The sequence below is a fragment of the Physeter macrocephalus genome, chromosome 19 (assembly GCF_002837175.3).
Source record: "Physeter macrocephalus isolate SW-GA chromosome 19, ASM283717v5, whole genome shotgun sequence".
NCBI lineage: Eukaryota > Metazoa > Chordata > Mammalia > Artiodactyla > Physeteridae > Physeter > Physeter macrocephalus.
This window is the reverse complement of record NC_041232.1, coordinates 4,456,693-4,472,203: the sequence shown is the minus strand read 5'-3', so window position 1 is coordinate 4,472,203 and position 15,511 is coordinate 4,456,693. Positions and strand designations below refer to the sequence as shown.

The window sequence follows — 15,511 nt, the reverse complement described above, 5'->3', positions numbered from 1 at the left end:
AGATTCTATTTGGGCCTCTCCAAGGTAGGGCCAAGATTCTGTACTTCTTAGCTCCCAGGGCTGTGGACACGGGCGGTCTGTGCTCCACTCATTTTACATAGTGTAACATGGTTAAGTGCCTGGCATGGGCCTTCAGTACATGGAAGCTATTATTTCTATTACCTAGTACATGCTCTGTGCATAGTAGGTGCACAAAAAATAGTAGGTATCATTATCCTTGTGAAACATGATCATATAAAGGAAAAGCTTGGCAAATTCTAGAGCCCTGTGCAAAAATACAAAATGCAAAAATACAGAAATAGAGCCCTGAGCTAAAATGGACTTAGGACAGTCAAACTGAAGGAGTCAAGGAAAACTTCATGGAAGAGGTGACATTTGAGCTGGGCCTTGAAGGACCACAAAGAATTTCCCATGTAACAAAGGAGGAAGGGCATTCTAGACAAAAGGCAAGAGCCAGAGCAAATGTGTGGAACGGTGAAAAGATGGGACATTTAACAGACCACCAAGCCACATGGCCAGAGGTCAGGTGGCACTGGGGAAGTCAGCCGAGAAGGTGAAGTTGGGCAGGGCCAGCAATGTGGTTGCAAAATGAAAATGCAGGGCTCCTTCAAGGGGATAGATGGATGTGTTCGTGTTCTAGGGCGGCTGTAACACATTCCCACAAACTGGGTGGCTTAAAACAGCAATTTATTCTCTCACAGATCTGGAGGCTGGAAGTCCTAAATCAAGGGGTTGGCAAGCCCGAACTCCCTCGGAAGGCTCCAGGGGAGGATTCTCCCTCCCTCTTCTAGTGGCCCCAGGCATTCCTTGGCGTGTGGCTGCATCCTTGCAATTTCTGCCTCTGCCTTCATGTGACCATCTCCTCTTCTTTCCTCTATGGGCCTCTTATAAGGACACTTGTCCTTGCATTTAGGGCTCACTTGAAAAGTCCAAGATGATCTCACCTCAAGATCCTTAATGACATCTGCAAAGATTCTTTTTTCCAAATATGGACACCATCACACAGGTTCCAGGGATTAGGACACGGATATATCTTCTTGGGGCCACCATTCAACCCACTGTAGCGGGCGATGCGGGCTACGCCCCTCTCCAAGGCGGGGAAGCAGAGCAGGATGCCAAGACTTCTGCCCATGGGCTGCCCGCATCTGGTCTTTGCCTGTGACACACTCTTCAAAGAACCGTCCTTCTGGGGAACTGGGAGGGTTCCAGTTGGCCTGCTGGGGTCGGAGAGGTGGGGCCTTAGTGAGCAGGGCCAGGAGAAAGCCTGCTGACAGGTAGAGCCCTTCCCGGCTTTGATTCATTGACCATCTGGGCAGGAGCTGGACGAGCCTCTTGGAATTACAAAAATGTCTCACACATATTTTCCTCCCAGCCGGTGGTTTTGTTCTCAGCCAGCGGAGAAGGCCTGTCTGCTCCCTAAACCCCACTCAGCCTCCCATCCCCCTCCCGTCTGCGGCTCCCACCGCTCCCCCCAGAGATACCCTCTCCTCACCGCCGTCATTGAGGCTGGATTGGGCAGGCTTGACCGCGTCCTCATAATTGAAATATTTGGCCCCTGAACTGAGGCCAGGGCAGGGCGGTGCTTCCCCCAAGTCAAAGGGACAGATTCAAGCTGGGCTCTGCTCAGGCCGGAGGGGGCACGGGAAGTGTCCTGGACGCTGAAGCCAGGGGCCCCAGGGGACCTGAGTGGCCTTGGAGTGAGGCGAGGACAGAGACTCAAGGCCCACCGACCCCAAAACCCCTGCCTGCATCATGGTGCATCCTTCTCACCCCTCTCCTCATGCACCACCCGGCATCACTCCAGCCTCACAGACTCTTCCAGGAGGGAGGAAGTCATCTGATGTCCATTTTATAGACATATTATACATCCATAAAAAGGTTTTTCAAAATTCGGGGGATGGGGGTGCTCCTGAGGCATATTCAGCCCCTGCTGCAACCTCAGGACTCAGAAGTCCACTCTTGGGTCGGGCCAGAGCCCCAGTCTGTAACTGTGTCGTCCTGGGCTCTTGTAGAATTCCTGTCATTGGGCTGCATCGGATGCTAAGGATTAGTTTTTGCAGAGACCGCTGCAGAAACAGCCCCTAGGAATTCACTCACTGCAGTAGGGCCCATCACATCACCCACTACCCCTGTGGGTCTCAAGGGAGGAATCCCCTTCAGAACCCAGTCCCAGGACAGGCTCTGTTTTCCCTGAGGCTCTAGAAAGCCTCCTCCTTTCTGACTATGAGATTTGCATAATAGATCACATTTCCCTTTTTCCTTTAGCTGCCAGGAATCTCAGAGCCAACTCTGAAGCTCAGCCATGATAATTATGTGGCCCCTCGTGATCTGAAACATTTATTTTCTTTCTCTCTGTGGTCTTAGTTTTCTCACTCTGTCTCTGTCTTCTCCGATGTTGATTCTCTTTATTTTATCAGTATTTTTATGACGTGCCTTCTATTGCAAGATGCTTTGCATGCTGTTTAGGACAAAGAGGACTATAAATAAGGAAATAAATATATAGTGTTTCCATTACGATGTTAATTTTATTGCTGAAAATGTGGTTGTTTAGCATGATAATATAATTCTCCTTCTGCCTAGTCTGAACTTAGGGCAGAGGTGACCCGGAAAATTCTTTCTTCCACCACTGACCCTTGAGCTCCTTGGGTCTAAAGCCTGGCTCGTAGAGTCTTCACAAGGTAAGTGGACAGATGATGAATGTAAGGTTGAGCAGATATAAGGAGCCTCTCTCAACAAGCTGAGTGATGGATGTCAGCAGAGTCCCTTCACCTCCTGGGGCCTTAGTTTCCTCATCTGTAAAATGCACTAGTAATCTAGTCCCATCTCAGAATGGCTGGGAGGATCTCCTGATGGGTGAGAAAATGCTTTGTAAACTGTAAAGTACAGGGTCATTACAGAGCCCGTGGGATTGTGCCTCTAGCGGGATAGCTGTTGACAATTGGCTTCTCGGTAAGGGGGTGGGGGTGCCTCTCCTGTCCTGTTGACTTCCCGAGAGCCAGGATGGGAGAAGGCTCAGTTGGGTGCCTGGGCTGCCCCTGGCTCCTCTCTGGGTTGGACTCCTCCAGGCCTGCGACTCAGGGTACTGTCGGAGGAGCAATTCACTGAAAGTTTGTCCGCCCTCCTCCCTCTCTTCCTCACTGGGGAAGAGAGGAGGAGCTGTCAGCTCCTCCCTCCTGCACTCACTGGGGAAGAGGACCCCCTTTCCCCCACAGAGACGGCTCCAGGGTCTGAGGCACTGGGTTCTCTTTTCTCCATCTCCACCTACTGATGGGCTGGCCGTGCCAATTCACACAGCGTTTCGAGTTCCCTGCTCTCGGGTGCCTTTCGGCAGCCTCGTGAAGTAGATAGGATAGCAGTCATCGCCGATTCCTCTTGCAGTTTCACAGATAAGAGAGCTGAGTTCACTCTGGAGGGTCACAGGACTGCATGTGGCAGCACGGCAAGGACCCAGGCCTCAAGGGCACAGCCTTCCCAGCAGAGTGGCGGCCTCCTTTCCTCCCACCCACCGACTGTTTCACCTCCTACGGGAGGATCACCCAATGACCAATTAACCGCCCTGTATTCTCTCTGGCCAGGGCAGGGCAGAGAACAAAACACCTGCCCTCTCTTGGGGTGAGAACTCCCCACAGAGGTGAGGGAAGACCCCGAGGGCCGGGCAGCCCAGCCAGTCCCCCAGGATGGCATTTAGGATCTGATATCCCTGTACTTCCCTCCTGTCTGAGCTTTGGTGTTTGCTTTGTTTTCCTCTAGTTTTCTAGCAAAGGTTTCTTTTGAAAAGCTTCAACCTTGTCTCCCACGAGAGAAGGAGAAGTGGGGGACGCTGGGGGTGTGGCCTGGAGGGGGGATTCAGCCAGCCTGCCCCCTCCCTGCCAGGAGCTTCAGGAGAAAAAGACTGAAACAGCTGTGGGTTTGGGGGCTCCCAGAAGCCGCCGGCCTCTCCCTCCCAGGCAGCTGCCCGCCCTGCGGCCCTTGGTGACTTACACTTGGCGTCTTGGTCAACTCAGGAGGAGAGGTGGAAGGAGGGCAGGGCGGTCTTTCTTGGGCTTTAACGCGCACTCGGATCACCTGCGATCTTATTAAAGGGCAGATTTCAATTCAGCAACGATCTGCTCCCTCCCTACCCAAGACTTGCTGAATTGAAATCTGCCCTTTAATAAGAGGCGGTGATGCCACCATCCTGATCACCCCCAGGTGAGGCCAGTGTTGCTGTGAGTCAAGGCCCTTCATGGCACAGAAAGCAGAGGACCTCGGCCTGAGCGCCCTGCTGACACCGGGCAGCGAGCACTCTCTCCGCCTTGGCTCAGCACCTCCTCTGTGCCTCTTCCATCAATGAGCGCGCACACACGTGCGCGCACACACACACACGTGTTCACTCACTGTCCCACTCGCCTTGGAGCTTCCAGAGGCGTGAACTCTATCCTACGCACCTTTGGAAACCTACACACGACCTGACACTTACAAACATTCACGAAAGAGCACGCAGGTGGCTCTCAGAAAACTGCTCACATCCCTAAAGGAATCTCAGCTGGGGGAGCCCTGGACCTCAGCAAAGCATCGCGGAGAGACTGGGGGCTGCTCCAGGGTCCCTGCGTCTGTGACCATCCGGTTCCAAACTCTCTTGTTCCCCAAGGAAGGGGTCCCAGGAGGCTGGGAAGAAGGTTGCAGGGAAAGGGGGTCCCCAGGTGTGAGTCAGGAACAGGGACAGCAGTGTCTGCAGTGGGAGAGCTGCTCAGGCCCAGAAGAGCCCAACAGAAGCCCTGGTTCTGGCCCCAGTGTCCTGCGTGATTCCGAACAGGACCTCCTGGTGGCACCCCATGATCTGGAGCCCCACCCACCTTGTCCTGTCTGTGCCAACGTTCTGCCCACCCCACCCTCACCCATGCCGGCACCCTTGCCCAGTGGAAGCACCCCCTCTTCCCACCCGCCCGCCCCTGGCCTGGCAGAGCCCCACCCGGGTGGGTGCCCAGGACAGAGACGGTCCCGGCCCCTCCAGCCCCGTCTCCCCACATGAATACAATCTGGAAAGCTTGCCAAGAGTAGATTCTTTATTAATTTCTCTTTTTTTCTTTTTAAAAAAGTATTCCTTCAGTATAAAAAATAAATATTTTAAATATGACATTGAATAAATAAAAATAATCTGTCAGTATGAAACATTCCCACAGGGTACATTCATCAAAGAGGAATTTGTCCCCCAAGGCCAAGTCCTTTCCAGTAGAAAGGAAGGAGGGAAACACGGAAGGATGCACGGAGCTAGCAGTGTGGATGGGAGTGACGCCCAGGTACTGGGTGTGGGCAAGGGACAGGCGGGGGGAGGGTGGGGGGTGGAGGGGTGTGGCAATCCGGAAGTAAGAACATCTGTACCATCTGAAGGGAAATTAACCTCTCACTTGGTTCTGGCCTCCAGCCCCACACGCTATGTCTATTCTGGAGATCCAGAGAGGCAGAGCTGGACTGCTTCTATCAGGGAGACATCCCCAAGGAGGGGACAAGGAGAGGGGGAGAAGGACGAGGAGGAGAGACAAATAAATAGTGGTGCTTTCTTGTTTAAAAATTTTTTAAATAAATAAGGTCCCCAATACCCCTCTTTCGATAAACTGCAAAAGGACTGTCCTAACCCCTCCTCTCCTGCCGGCCTCTCCCTCCTCCTCGGGCTGGGGCCATGACCCAGGATGCAGGTGTGGGTCAAAACCAGATAAAGGAGGAAGTGGACAGCTTCCTGCCCTGCAAAGCTTTTTTCCACACAAAGGCTCCAAAATTCAGAGATGCTGTGCAAAGTGGGTGCCCATCTGCCAGACAGTTTCTACAAAGAGCACTGAGGATGAGGGTGAGGGGCAGAGCCAGGGCTGTGCCTGGGGGAGGAGAATCGCTTGGTCCCCGAGCCTCAGAGGCTGCCCAGGTGGGCCTGGCACGGGGAGTCTGCGTCCACGGGGTGATGAGATGAAGGGAGACCAGCCGGCTCCAAGCCTTCCAGGCCACGTTCACTGAAGGAGCAGAGCAACGGGGGACAGCAGGCTGAGATCCTGGACAAGGCTGAGCATGACCCTCAGTGTCTTAACCCTCAGTTAAGACAGTGTTGGAAAAAATGTAACCATCGTGGTCTCCTCCACCACCCGTCACAAAACGGTCTTGCCAATGGGATGGACAACTCCCACCTCCAGCCCCCGACCCCAGGCTTCAGGGCCTGCCTGCTGCCTTGCCCACCTGCCCTCCGATGGGCACGGGTAAAGTGCTCGGAGGAGGCAGAGGGGTGCAAAGTGAGTGCAAAGCACCAAAATCGTGCTGGCTGAACGGCTAGGCTCACTGCCCGCTCAGGGTTTGAGAAGACGCCAGAACCCTGCTCTTAGCAGCTGCCCCAGCTCTGGGCCCTCCTCCCCTGCTCCCAGACTGGAGGGCGTTTCTCCACTAGCCTGGCCCCAGCACAAAGGAAAGGATCAGGTTCCCTGCCTGGGAGCCCAGACATGGGTGGGGGTGTGGGGGGAGGTGGGGCAGGAGGGACCACAGCTTCCTGGTCTGCATCCCAGGGCCTCCTCGTCCTCCTCTCCAGAGCAAGGGCCTCCTCCCTGGGCCGTCCAGCTTCCTGAGGTCCAGCCAGGTCCTCTCGCCCTCTGTGGGTGTTCAGGCCACCCGAGAAGGCACTTCCCCGCTGGGTGCTGGTCAGGACTGTTCCAGGGCCCCTAGACTGCTAGTCTAGAGGCAGCATGAGGACAAGGAAACAGCAGCAGGTGGGCCACCAGGGCTGCCTTGCTCACTGCCCCAGGGGTGCCATCTCCATGGTGAATGTTGCCTCCAACAGCACAATTCCAGGGGGCACCAGACAACACAGTATTGAGTGGGCCCCTTGGAGCCAAGCAACATGGTGGCCCTGGGAAAAGGCCCCTTGGCAGTCACTCCACAAACTGGCCCAGGCTGCCTTGCAGCCAGGGTCCTGATAGCCCCAGAGCCAGTTACCATTAGGGTGGGGGCTGGAGCCGGGTCCCCCGTCCCCTCCCAGACTGACCAGTTCTCTCAGCTCCTGACCTTACTCTGAGCCTCACCCGTAAGGCTTATCCCACTTGTAACATCTTCAACTTCCAGACCAAGCCCTGCTAGGGCCTGGCCCCGGCTCCTGCAGAAGAAGCCATCATATTATTTCTGTTGGAGAGGGAGCAGGGAAAGGGGAATTAACTTTGCTATTTAAAGCACCAATAAGTTAATATAAATAGGGCATCAAAATAAATAGACAATCATGCTGGGTCAGACACACAGCACCCTTGGATCTCAGGCTTCCTGAGACCCTGACCTCAACTTCTGCTGTCCCCTTGCTCTGGGGACCAGTGATGGCCTCTGGTGCCCCTCAAGTACCTTTGTGTGACCTCATGGGGCCTCCGTGGGCCTCAGATGTGAGCTGCCACTCTGAACTACTCCATCCACCCCTCCCTTACAGACCCTTGCCCACAGGACTCTGGGTCCCCTCAGAACCTCCTCACCTGACTTTGCAACCCGTCCACCTCCCCACACCCCGCCTCCTGGTCCAGCCACCAGACCCCAGCCATCTGGGACAGCAGGACAGACTGTGGGCTCAAGGAAGAAGAGCCCGTCGAGACTTTCAAGGGCCTCTCTTCCTTCCCAGGCCTGAAGGTGGCCTCTCTGCCTCCCCAGGAGCCTGAAGGCCAGCAACCTCCTTCTGGAACCTTCCACCTGACAGTCCTAAGCCTGAGCTCTCCAATCACACCCAAGACAAGGCAGCATCTCAAACCAGAGCTCCCTTTCTAGCCTTCCACTCCCCATACTTGTAGGGGCCAAGGATCCTTCAGGATCCCAGCCCCTCTGGGCTGCCTGAGTTCCAACCAGACCTTTCAAGGTCTACCAAAGGGGCAGCGAAGGCACTGATAGTCGTCATTCTGCTGGGCGCCAGGCAGTGCCCCGACCCCTGCTGTCTTGCCCCATGGTCAGGGTCGCCGGAGACAACTTGTGTGGTTTGCTCATGAAGACCCTGGCTGAGGGGATGAGAAGGGGCCGAAATCCAGCCCGACACCAGGTGCCTGGCTGCAGTCTCCCAGAAGAAGGGGCGCCTTCTTCTAGTTGGTGCCATATATAGGTTCTCCCTCTGGGAGGTTTGGCTCTGCTTGGCTTCATCACAGCCCACCCTGGAGGGGAGTAGACTGGCCAGGAACCCCTCGGGGTCTGCAAGCAGCCCCCACTTGGCTTTGGCACTGCTCTGGGTCCCGGCCACAGTTTGAGAGCCACCTAAGTCTATGATCTCAGGTCACTGTGCGCTATGAGACCTCCCGTCTAGAAGGCCTGGGCCACCACAGCGATGACCTGCTTATACTTCCCCAGGAGCTGACAGCCGAGCTTCTTCTTCTGGAAGACGTCCTTGCCTGAGGTGTCCGGGCCGTAGGCCACGTCCACGTGGGCCACGTGGTACTTGCTGCACAGGCGGCAGAGCACGTTGCTGAGGAGGCCCCGCATGACATCTGCCGTGGCGTTCAGCTTGCTGTGCAGGCTGTGGGCGCTGGGATTGAGGACCTTCTGGTCCCGCGTGATGTTGCCCAGGGAGGCGCCCAGGTACGCGATGATGCGGTACAGCTCCACCAGCCGGGCCTTCTCCGTGCCATTGGCGTGGAAGGGCGGGAAGTCGGTCACATTGGGGCTGCACAGCTTGTCCAGGTTGTTGGGGAACGGCTCCCCCTGGGCCGTGTACTGAGGAGCAGAGGGGCAGAGGGGAGGTGACATGGGAGTCAGGGACGGGTGTTCCAGCTCTGCCACCAAGCCTCTGGGTCAGCTCTTGGGCTTCAGTCCCCCCACCCCAAACACAGTGGCATGAGGACCCAGTCACTTGCCCTGTAGGCATCTCGGGACTGTCCTGAGAGCCTGAAGTAATTGTGGGTGTGCATTCCCTTGGTAAAGCATCCAGGCCTGTACCATGCAAGGAATTATCCTCCTCGTCACAATCACCAGGACCACATGGGGACAGAAAGGAAAACACCCAGTCTCACCTCCAACGTGTGCACCACACACACTTGCCCTTTCACCCACTGCACTCACCCTCTTCCTGGGCAGCTCTGCACCCCTGTCACCCACAACCCGCCGTCTCTCCCAACAGCACCCTCCCATCCACCTCACCGCCTCCTTCTCTGTCTTTCATCGGCCTCTCCCTCCACAAGGTGGAGGAATCCCAAGGCTAGAAGTGCCAGGCACCCCCCTTCTCCGGACAGCTCTGCCCCTATCTAACTGGGCACCCTAGGCAAGTGACAGAGCCTGGGCCAGGGGGTGGGGAGGAAGCTGAGGGAGTCTGGGTGTGGTGGGACCAGTCCCCCTCCCTTCCCTTCCCTGACCAGCCCCGCCAGCCCAGGTCCCTGCAGCAAAGCCCAGCCCCTCCCTCCCTCCTTCCTTGGCACCCTGGGGGGAGACTTACGTAGAGAATAAAGAGGGCTTTGGCACTGCTGTTGAGCTGTGCCAGCTGGTTCTTGATCTGGTTCATGAGGTTGCTGTGACATGGGTGGCGTGTAGCACAGGTGGCGTTGACAGGGGTAATGGGAAGGGGGCTCCCCGCTCCGTGTTTCCAGTGCAGAACCAGCAGCAGGGGCACAACTCCTGGGAACAGGCAGGAGGGAGCCGTGAGCAGGGAGGTGGGGGTGGGCAAGGGGTCTCCTGGTAGAGGATGCGCCTCGTCTCCCTCAGGGACACCAGTGACCCCTCTCAGCCTCCAGCTCTCTCTTCGCCCAGCATGGCTGTTTCTTACTTTCACTATGTCACCAAATCTGCTTCTCTGTCCCCCTCTCTCCAGAGCTCTAACCCTCTGTCTCTGCTTCTCTCGCATCTATCACTCCCTGCTGTCTCCTGACAGGAGCAAGGGGGCAGGACGTGAGCTGTTTCTACCAGCTGGAAGCTGGGTCCAGGGTGACACCATCCTGGCCTCTGGCTGGAGGGTACCACGCCCCAGCCCCAGCAGGTCTCAAGGAAAAGAGCAGCCCCTACCTCGCCACCTCCCAGGATGGTCCAGATTCCTAAGTGTTACTTCACGCTTCAATCTCCCAGAGTGGGCTTCTTAGGGGACCACGGGGGGAGGGGAGGTTTCTGCTGACCCTCATCTCCCAAACCTGTCACATGATTTTGTCTCACTGGGCCCTTTGTCCCCTATTTCTGTGGTTATCCTTCTCCAAGTGTGGCCACTCCCCTATCTAGGACCCTCAACTCCACCCCAATTCTGCAGTTCTGCGCCCCCCCTCCATTCCCAAGTCATTCTTCAAAACTTCCTATCCCACTCTGTACTGCTTCTGGCCTCCATGCCCTCCCACTCCTGTCTACTGGTCCTTGCCCCAGGTTGTGGGTTAGGACAAGGAGAATCCTGGGGTCCCTCAGTCCCCAGAGCCTTTGGGAGGGCAAAGGAATGGTGCAACCAGGAAAGAAAAAAGGGAAAATGTCGCACGCAGCCAGGTGGGCGGGGGAGGAAGGAAAGTGAAAGGTGACAGGAGAGCTGAGAGCTGTCCGGGCCTGTCCAGGATCGCCCCTCCCCCCGCCCAGGGCGCCTGCTTCCCGCCTCCCCCGCCCCCCGCCCCTTGCTTTCCAGGTGACCCAAGCATCAAGGGCTGGGGTCGGTGGACCTGTGAGGCTGGAGAACCGATGAGGTTGGGGGAAAGGGTGTCGCGCAGGAGCCGGTTCCCCTCCTGGGACAGTGGCAGCCTCAAGTTCACTTCTGGGTCCCCTGTGCCTCCCAGCATCCCCCGGCAGTGCTGAGGCCCCCGGATGGCTGGGGGACCCCACACCCCAGGCTCACCTAGCACAGACCACAGCTTTCCAGACACTAGCAGATGGAGGCGGCACCTGCTCCCGTCCCGGCCGGAGTTTGCAAGCTGCTCAGAGGCCGGCGCCCCTCCCAGGGAGCAGCCCGGGACGCGGTTGGAAAAGAGAAAGCGGAAAGACAGAAAGAAAGAAAGAAAAAGAAAGAAAGAGGGAGGGTGAGTCCCGGAGAAAGTTGAGCGGGAAGAGCAGCAGGGACAGCCGGCGGAGCGAGAAGGAGGAGGAGAAGGAGAAGGAGGAGGAGGAGGAGGAAGGCTGCGGCGCACCCTCCCTTGCCCGCCAACCTGCGGGCCCCAGGGCGGGCTGGGCGCGCGGTGCCGGGACCATGTGCCTGCTCTCGCTCCCGGCCGCCACCCAGCGCCTCCGGCGGCCCGGCGGGCTGCGCGGGCGCCCCAAGTGTCCGTGTGTCTGCGGCGAGTGGGTGTCCCGCTCACGATCGCCAAGTGCCCCAAGTTGCCGCTGCGCCCGTGGAGGGGCGCGGAAGCCGGCGCGGGGCGGGTGGATTTACCTGCCGCCAAGACCTTCATTATGGGCTGGACTCCAGAGGGCCTTGGAGGAGACCTTAGATGCCTGCAGTTTTCAGAGGTTCATGCTCAAATGGGGAATTTGCCCGATTTATATACTGGAGCCTGTGTTGTAAGACAGAGAGAGAAACAGCTATATTTAGCAGGGATCCCCGTCCAGGAAGTTGTTTGAGGTGCATCATAGGAAATTATGAATGGAAGAAAGTGAGAGTGAAGGGGGGGCAGTGAGGGGGGAGGGTGGCGAGAGCAGACTTTTTCCCTCTTCTAAGAATTTGATTGATAAAATTATAATGAACTCTTCAACAAAACACCCTGCGGTTTTCCTGCGTGGCTTGCCCTGGGAGTTGTTTGAAGATGGGGAGGGGGAGGAGGGTCCCCGAGTCATCGGGGGCCCTGGGCAGTGGGTACCCCAGACAGCCCTGACTCACCTGGGTTTGGGGAGGTGGCTTGAAACTAGGCAAGCAGACGGAGGCTGCCACCTGTGGCCCTCTGGTCAGGGGGTTTAGGGGTCAGTGGGGAGGAGGCAGGCTGGACTTGGCTGAGAAGGAGGCTCCAGGAAGAGGGGCTGGAGCCCTGGTGTGGACTTTAGACAGTAAAAAAGCGAAACTGAACGTGGGCGCTGGAAGCCACTGCAGAGGTGGCCTCCTCCAACCTGCCCGCTGCCACCAGGCAAAGTGGGGCTCCCAAGGGGACAGGTTGTCCAGGGTCCCACAAGGTCAGGCCTCCTGACTGCCATCAGCAAGCCTGCACTGATGACCACAGGTACCTGTGGGGCTGAGGAGGGGGCTGGGAAGATGGGAGGTGAGGGGTTGCTGTGACTCCCTTCTTTGGGGAGAGCCTGGGGAGGAGATTCTGGGAAGGTGTGATATGTCTGGCGTTTACCTAAACTCTTTGCACCCTTCAGGGGAGGGTGGTCTAGCATTTCCATTTTGAAAGGACATTTGAAGCAGAGACTTAAGGAGGCTGAGCCAATTGGAGCCAGGTTTGCTCCTCAGGACACACAGGGATGGCTGAGGAGAACAGAAAATGTCTTGGAGGGCCCTTGGGGCTCAGCATTAGAGAATGATTATGGCCCCCAAAAGGTGCTTCTGGAGTCTCTTAGGCAGTGTCACAAATTCTGGTGTCTGTCGTGGCCAGGTAGATTCATAAATGAGTAAGGAGGGGCAGGAAGGAATGGTGAGGACTAGGGCAAAATGAGCACAGAAACTCCTCCTTGGCAAAAAGCATTCAAAACAAAACAAAAGAGGTGGGGGAGTGCTGGTCAGACACATCTGGGGCTATGTGGTCCCACAAGTTGCCAGGGGCTCCCCCGCTGCAGCCCTCCCACCTGACCCCGACCAGAGAACGAGGCAGGAGAGCTGCTTCTCCAAGGCCAGGCAGCCCTGCAGCCTTTCCCTGGCCCCGGATTCCCTCAGCCCTCCTCCATGCCCCCAGCTCCCGCCTCTTGCCACATCCCAGAGGACCTGCCCAGCGTTCGTTCAGTTCCTCCCTCTCCGTGCCAGGACGAGCCCTCCTGCTGCCGCCGTGCCCCCTCCCCCCCACGCACGCCCTGCCCTCTCCAGGCTGCTTCCTCCCGGCTCTCCCAGCTGGGCCTCGGCTGTGGGGCGATAAAACTGCCCATCCCAGCGGGCGCTTCCCAGCAGGAAGGAGGCTGGTAGAGCCTACACTGGCTTTCCTTCCTCCTCCCGGCCGCTCCACACCTTGTGTCTTCCTTGGGGGCCATGGAAGGCCCCACCTGGCACTTGCCCCTCTCACGCACCTGCTCTGGGGTCTGTGTATGCCCCTAGGAGGTCCAGCCACCCCAGCCTGTCTCAGGCAGCCCCACACCCCAGGACATCCCAGCTCACCTCCCTCTCATAATCCCCCAGGCCCAATCTCTCCTGCAGGAGGGCCTGAGCACTCAGGGAGCATGAACTCTGGATCAGCCTCCAGACCCCCCCGCCACATCTCCTGGACCCCTGTCGTCTGACTCATCCTGACTCTTCTGATGTGGACCCCAAATCCATTTGACCAGGGCCCCACAGAGGCCCCATCTATGGATTCCCTGTTCCCCCGCCCAAGTATCTCACTGGGTGCCCTGATTCTCCTGGAGGCCGCCTCCTCGCCCCACTGCCCTCCTGCCACGGTTCCTCCCCTGCATCACTCCCAGTGGACTCGCCGGGCCTTGCACTGTCCTCTGGCTGCCCAGACCCCTCCTCAGCCCTATAAAACGCTCCCAAACGCCATGTAGTCTCAGCCCCACCCCACAGGAAACAGGAAGTGGGGCGGAGTCTAGAAGATACTTCACCCTCGCCCTGACTGGCCCCCTCCCCTGCCTCAGTTTCCCCTCTCACGGTACCTGACTTGGTCTGTGCTCCCCAAGTGTTCTGGGTCCCTCGGCACCCCAGGCCCAGCCTCCCTCTCCTGTCCATGTCCAGCCACCACCTGCACCGGGCCTCTCGGGGGCAGGCCGGGCAGGGTCTTGGAGCCGCGGACCCGTGAGCTGCCTGCAACGTGGCCTCGGTCCCCGGGAATCGGCTGCCCAGGCGGCGCTCCAGGCCAGCTTTGGTCTCCTGGAGTTTGTTTTCTTCCTTCCCTCTCTACGCTGCTATGTGTGTGTGTGTGTTTTCCCCAGCTTCCTCACGGAAGGCATCCTCCCTTCTTGGCTGCCTGCTCCCAGGGTCGTGACCCCAGGCCCCACCCTGGAGTGGCAGCCCCAGCCCGGCCCCTTCCAGCTGTGACTTCATCCCCAGCCTGTCCTGCTTCTGCACACTGGGCCTGCTGGGGATTTGACCGGCCTCGGGGTGAGGGGACAGTTGAGGCCCACATAGGGCACCCTCAGCCTGGGAGGGGGGCGGCCAGGCCAGGGCCGGGGGTGCTCCTCCAGGAGGCTGTGCCATCCACCTGTTCATTTCCAGGAAGCCGAGTCCAGGGCCGGCCTGGGGCCTCCCCAGGGCCCCTGAGGGCTCTTTCTCTCCCACACACTTTGGCGCATGTGGCCATTCAGCCCCTCCTTTTCTTCTGATTCTCACTCGCCATCCACAAGTCTCTCTTAGAATGTCAGGTGGGGAAGCTGAGGCTCAGAGAGGTGAAGACACTTGCCCAGGGCAGCACAGAGAGTTAACAAGAGAATGAGGCCTGGACCCCCGGCGTCTGGCTTGAAGGCCGCAGCTAATGCCAGCAGCACCTCATGCTGCGATGGGAGCAAGGGGTGGCGAGCTGCACTCAGGCTGCTTCTTCCAGGAAGCCTCCTCTTCCTCCCACAGCCCAGGTTAGCTGAGTCTGCCCAGTCCTGCCCACTCTCCTTTCAAGTGAGAACAAGTCTCATTCCTCCCTCTTTGAGGGCTTGGTTGGGGTCTGATCCTCATTTGTACTCTTGACAGCACCTGGCTCAGGGTTACATCAGAGCAGATGCTAAGTATTTTCTAAAAGTATTTTAGTTTCCAAAAGCTGTCTGTGCCAAGTCTCTCATGGCGAAAAGGCGTAAAGCCTGCTGGTTGGAAGCATGGACTTCAGCCTCAGTCAGAGCCGGGTTAGAGGTTTGGGTCAGCCAGTTATGAGCTGGGTGACTTTGAGGAAGTGACCACGTCCTGGCCTCGGTTTTCTCATCTATAAAATGGGAATAATGACACCTGTGCTGTGGGTTTGCTGTGAGGGCTCAAGCTCAGCGCAGTTCTGGGAGCCCAGCCAACCCTCTACTTGTCAGCATTGATCCTCCTCACTGTGGAGGAGTATGGGTTCTTGTCCCCATTTTATAGATGAGGAAAGTTGGGCATAATCCAGGGCTAAAGGGAGGAAGCTGGGCAGGAGAGGGGCCTGTTCATTCTCTCCTGATGGATAATGGAAACAAAACACCCTCGAGCCTCCAGCTTCCCGGGTGCCCCAGGAAGATCAGATGGGTTGCTGGGGGGGCTGGCACGGCGGTAGGCTCTCTCTCCCTATGTCCCATCCTGGCCCGTGACCCACCCCACCCCAGGCTTGAGCTGAAGACAGTAGCTGACCCAGCCTCACCGCCCCCAGGAGCTGATTCACCCCCAGGGCCCATCTGAGAAGGAAGGAGACATAGTTCAGCTCAGAGGGGCTTGAATCACCAGCCGCCCCCTGCGGAGCCCCGGGGGGGAATTGTGGAGGTGGGGGACAGCCCCCTGCCTGTCTCTCTGTCTCTTTCCTTGGCCCCCGGGGCACTCAGGGGAGAGGGTAACGTGGCAGTGGCCATTGGCAGGGGG

General features: G+C 57.7%; 1 protein-coding gene across 2 annotated transcripts; it reads right to left on the bottom strand.

Moving 5' to 3' along the window:
- Positions 1–5,289: 5,289 nt before the first annotated feature.
- On the bottom strand, positions 5,290–13,730 carry LIF (LIF interleukin 6 family cytokine). 2 transcript variants are annotated; one of them, XM_007128652.4, is made up of 4 exons: positions 13,645–13,730; positions 11,291–11,411; positions 9,398–9,576; positions 8,115–8,682 (listed from the first exon to the last, which is right to left on the bottom strand). In XM_007128652.4, exons 2-4 carry the CDS (start codon positions 11,307–11,309, stop codon positions 8,272–8,274), a joined length of 609 nt encoding a protein of 202 aa, XP_007128714.1. In that variant the 5' UTR covers positions 11,310–11,411; positions 13,645–13,730; the 3' UTR covers positions 8,115–8,271. The 2 variants fall into 2 exon arrangements, with proteins under 2 accessions (XP_054936625.1, XP_007128714.1); XM_055080650.1 differs by lacking the exon at positions 13,645–13,730 and having other exon boundaries at positions 5,290–8,682; positions 11,291–11,458.
- Between the last annotated feature and the right edge of the window lie 1,781 nt (positions 13,731–15,511).

What these genes read in the sequence shown, in the direction of transcription:
- LIF (XM_007128652.4), bottom strand. An exon ending in AAGCCCTCTTTATTCTCTAC is followed by an intron (nt 8,683 to 9,397) that starts GTAAGTCTCCCC and finishes TCTGCTCCTCAG; the next exon opens with TACACGGCCCAGGGGGAGCC.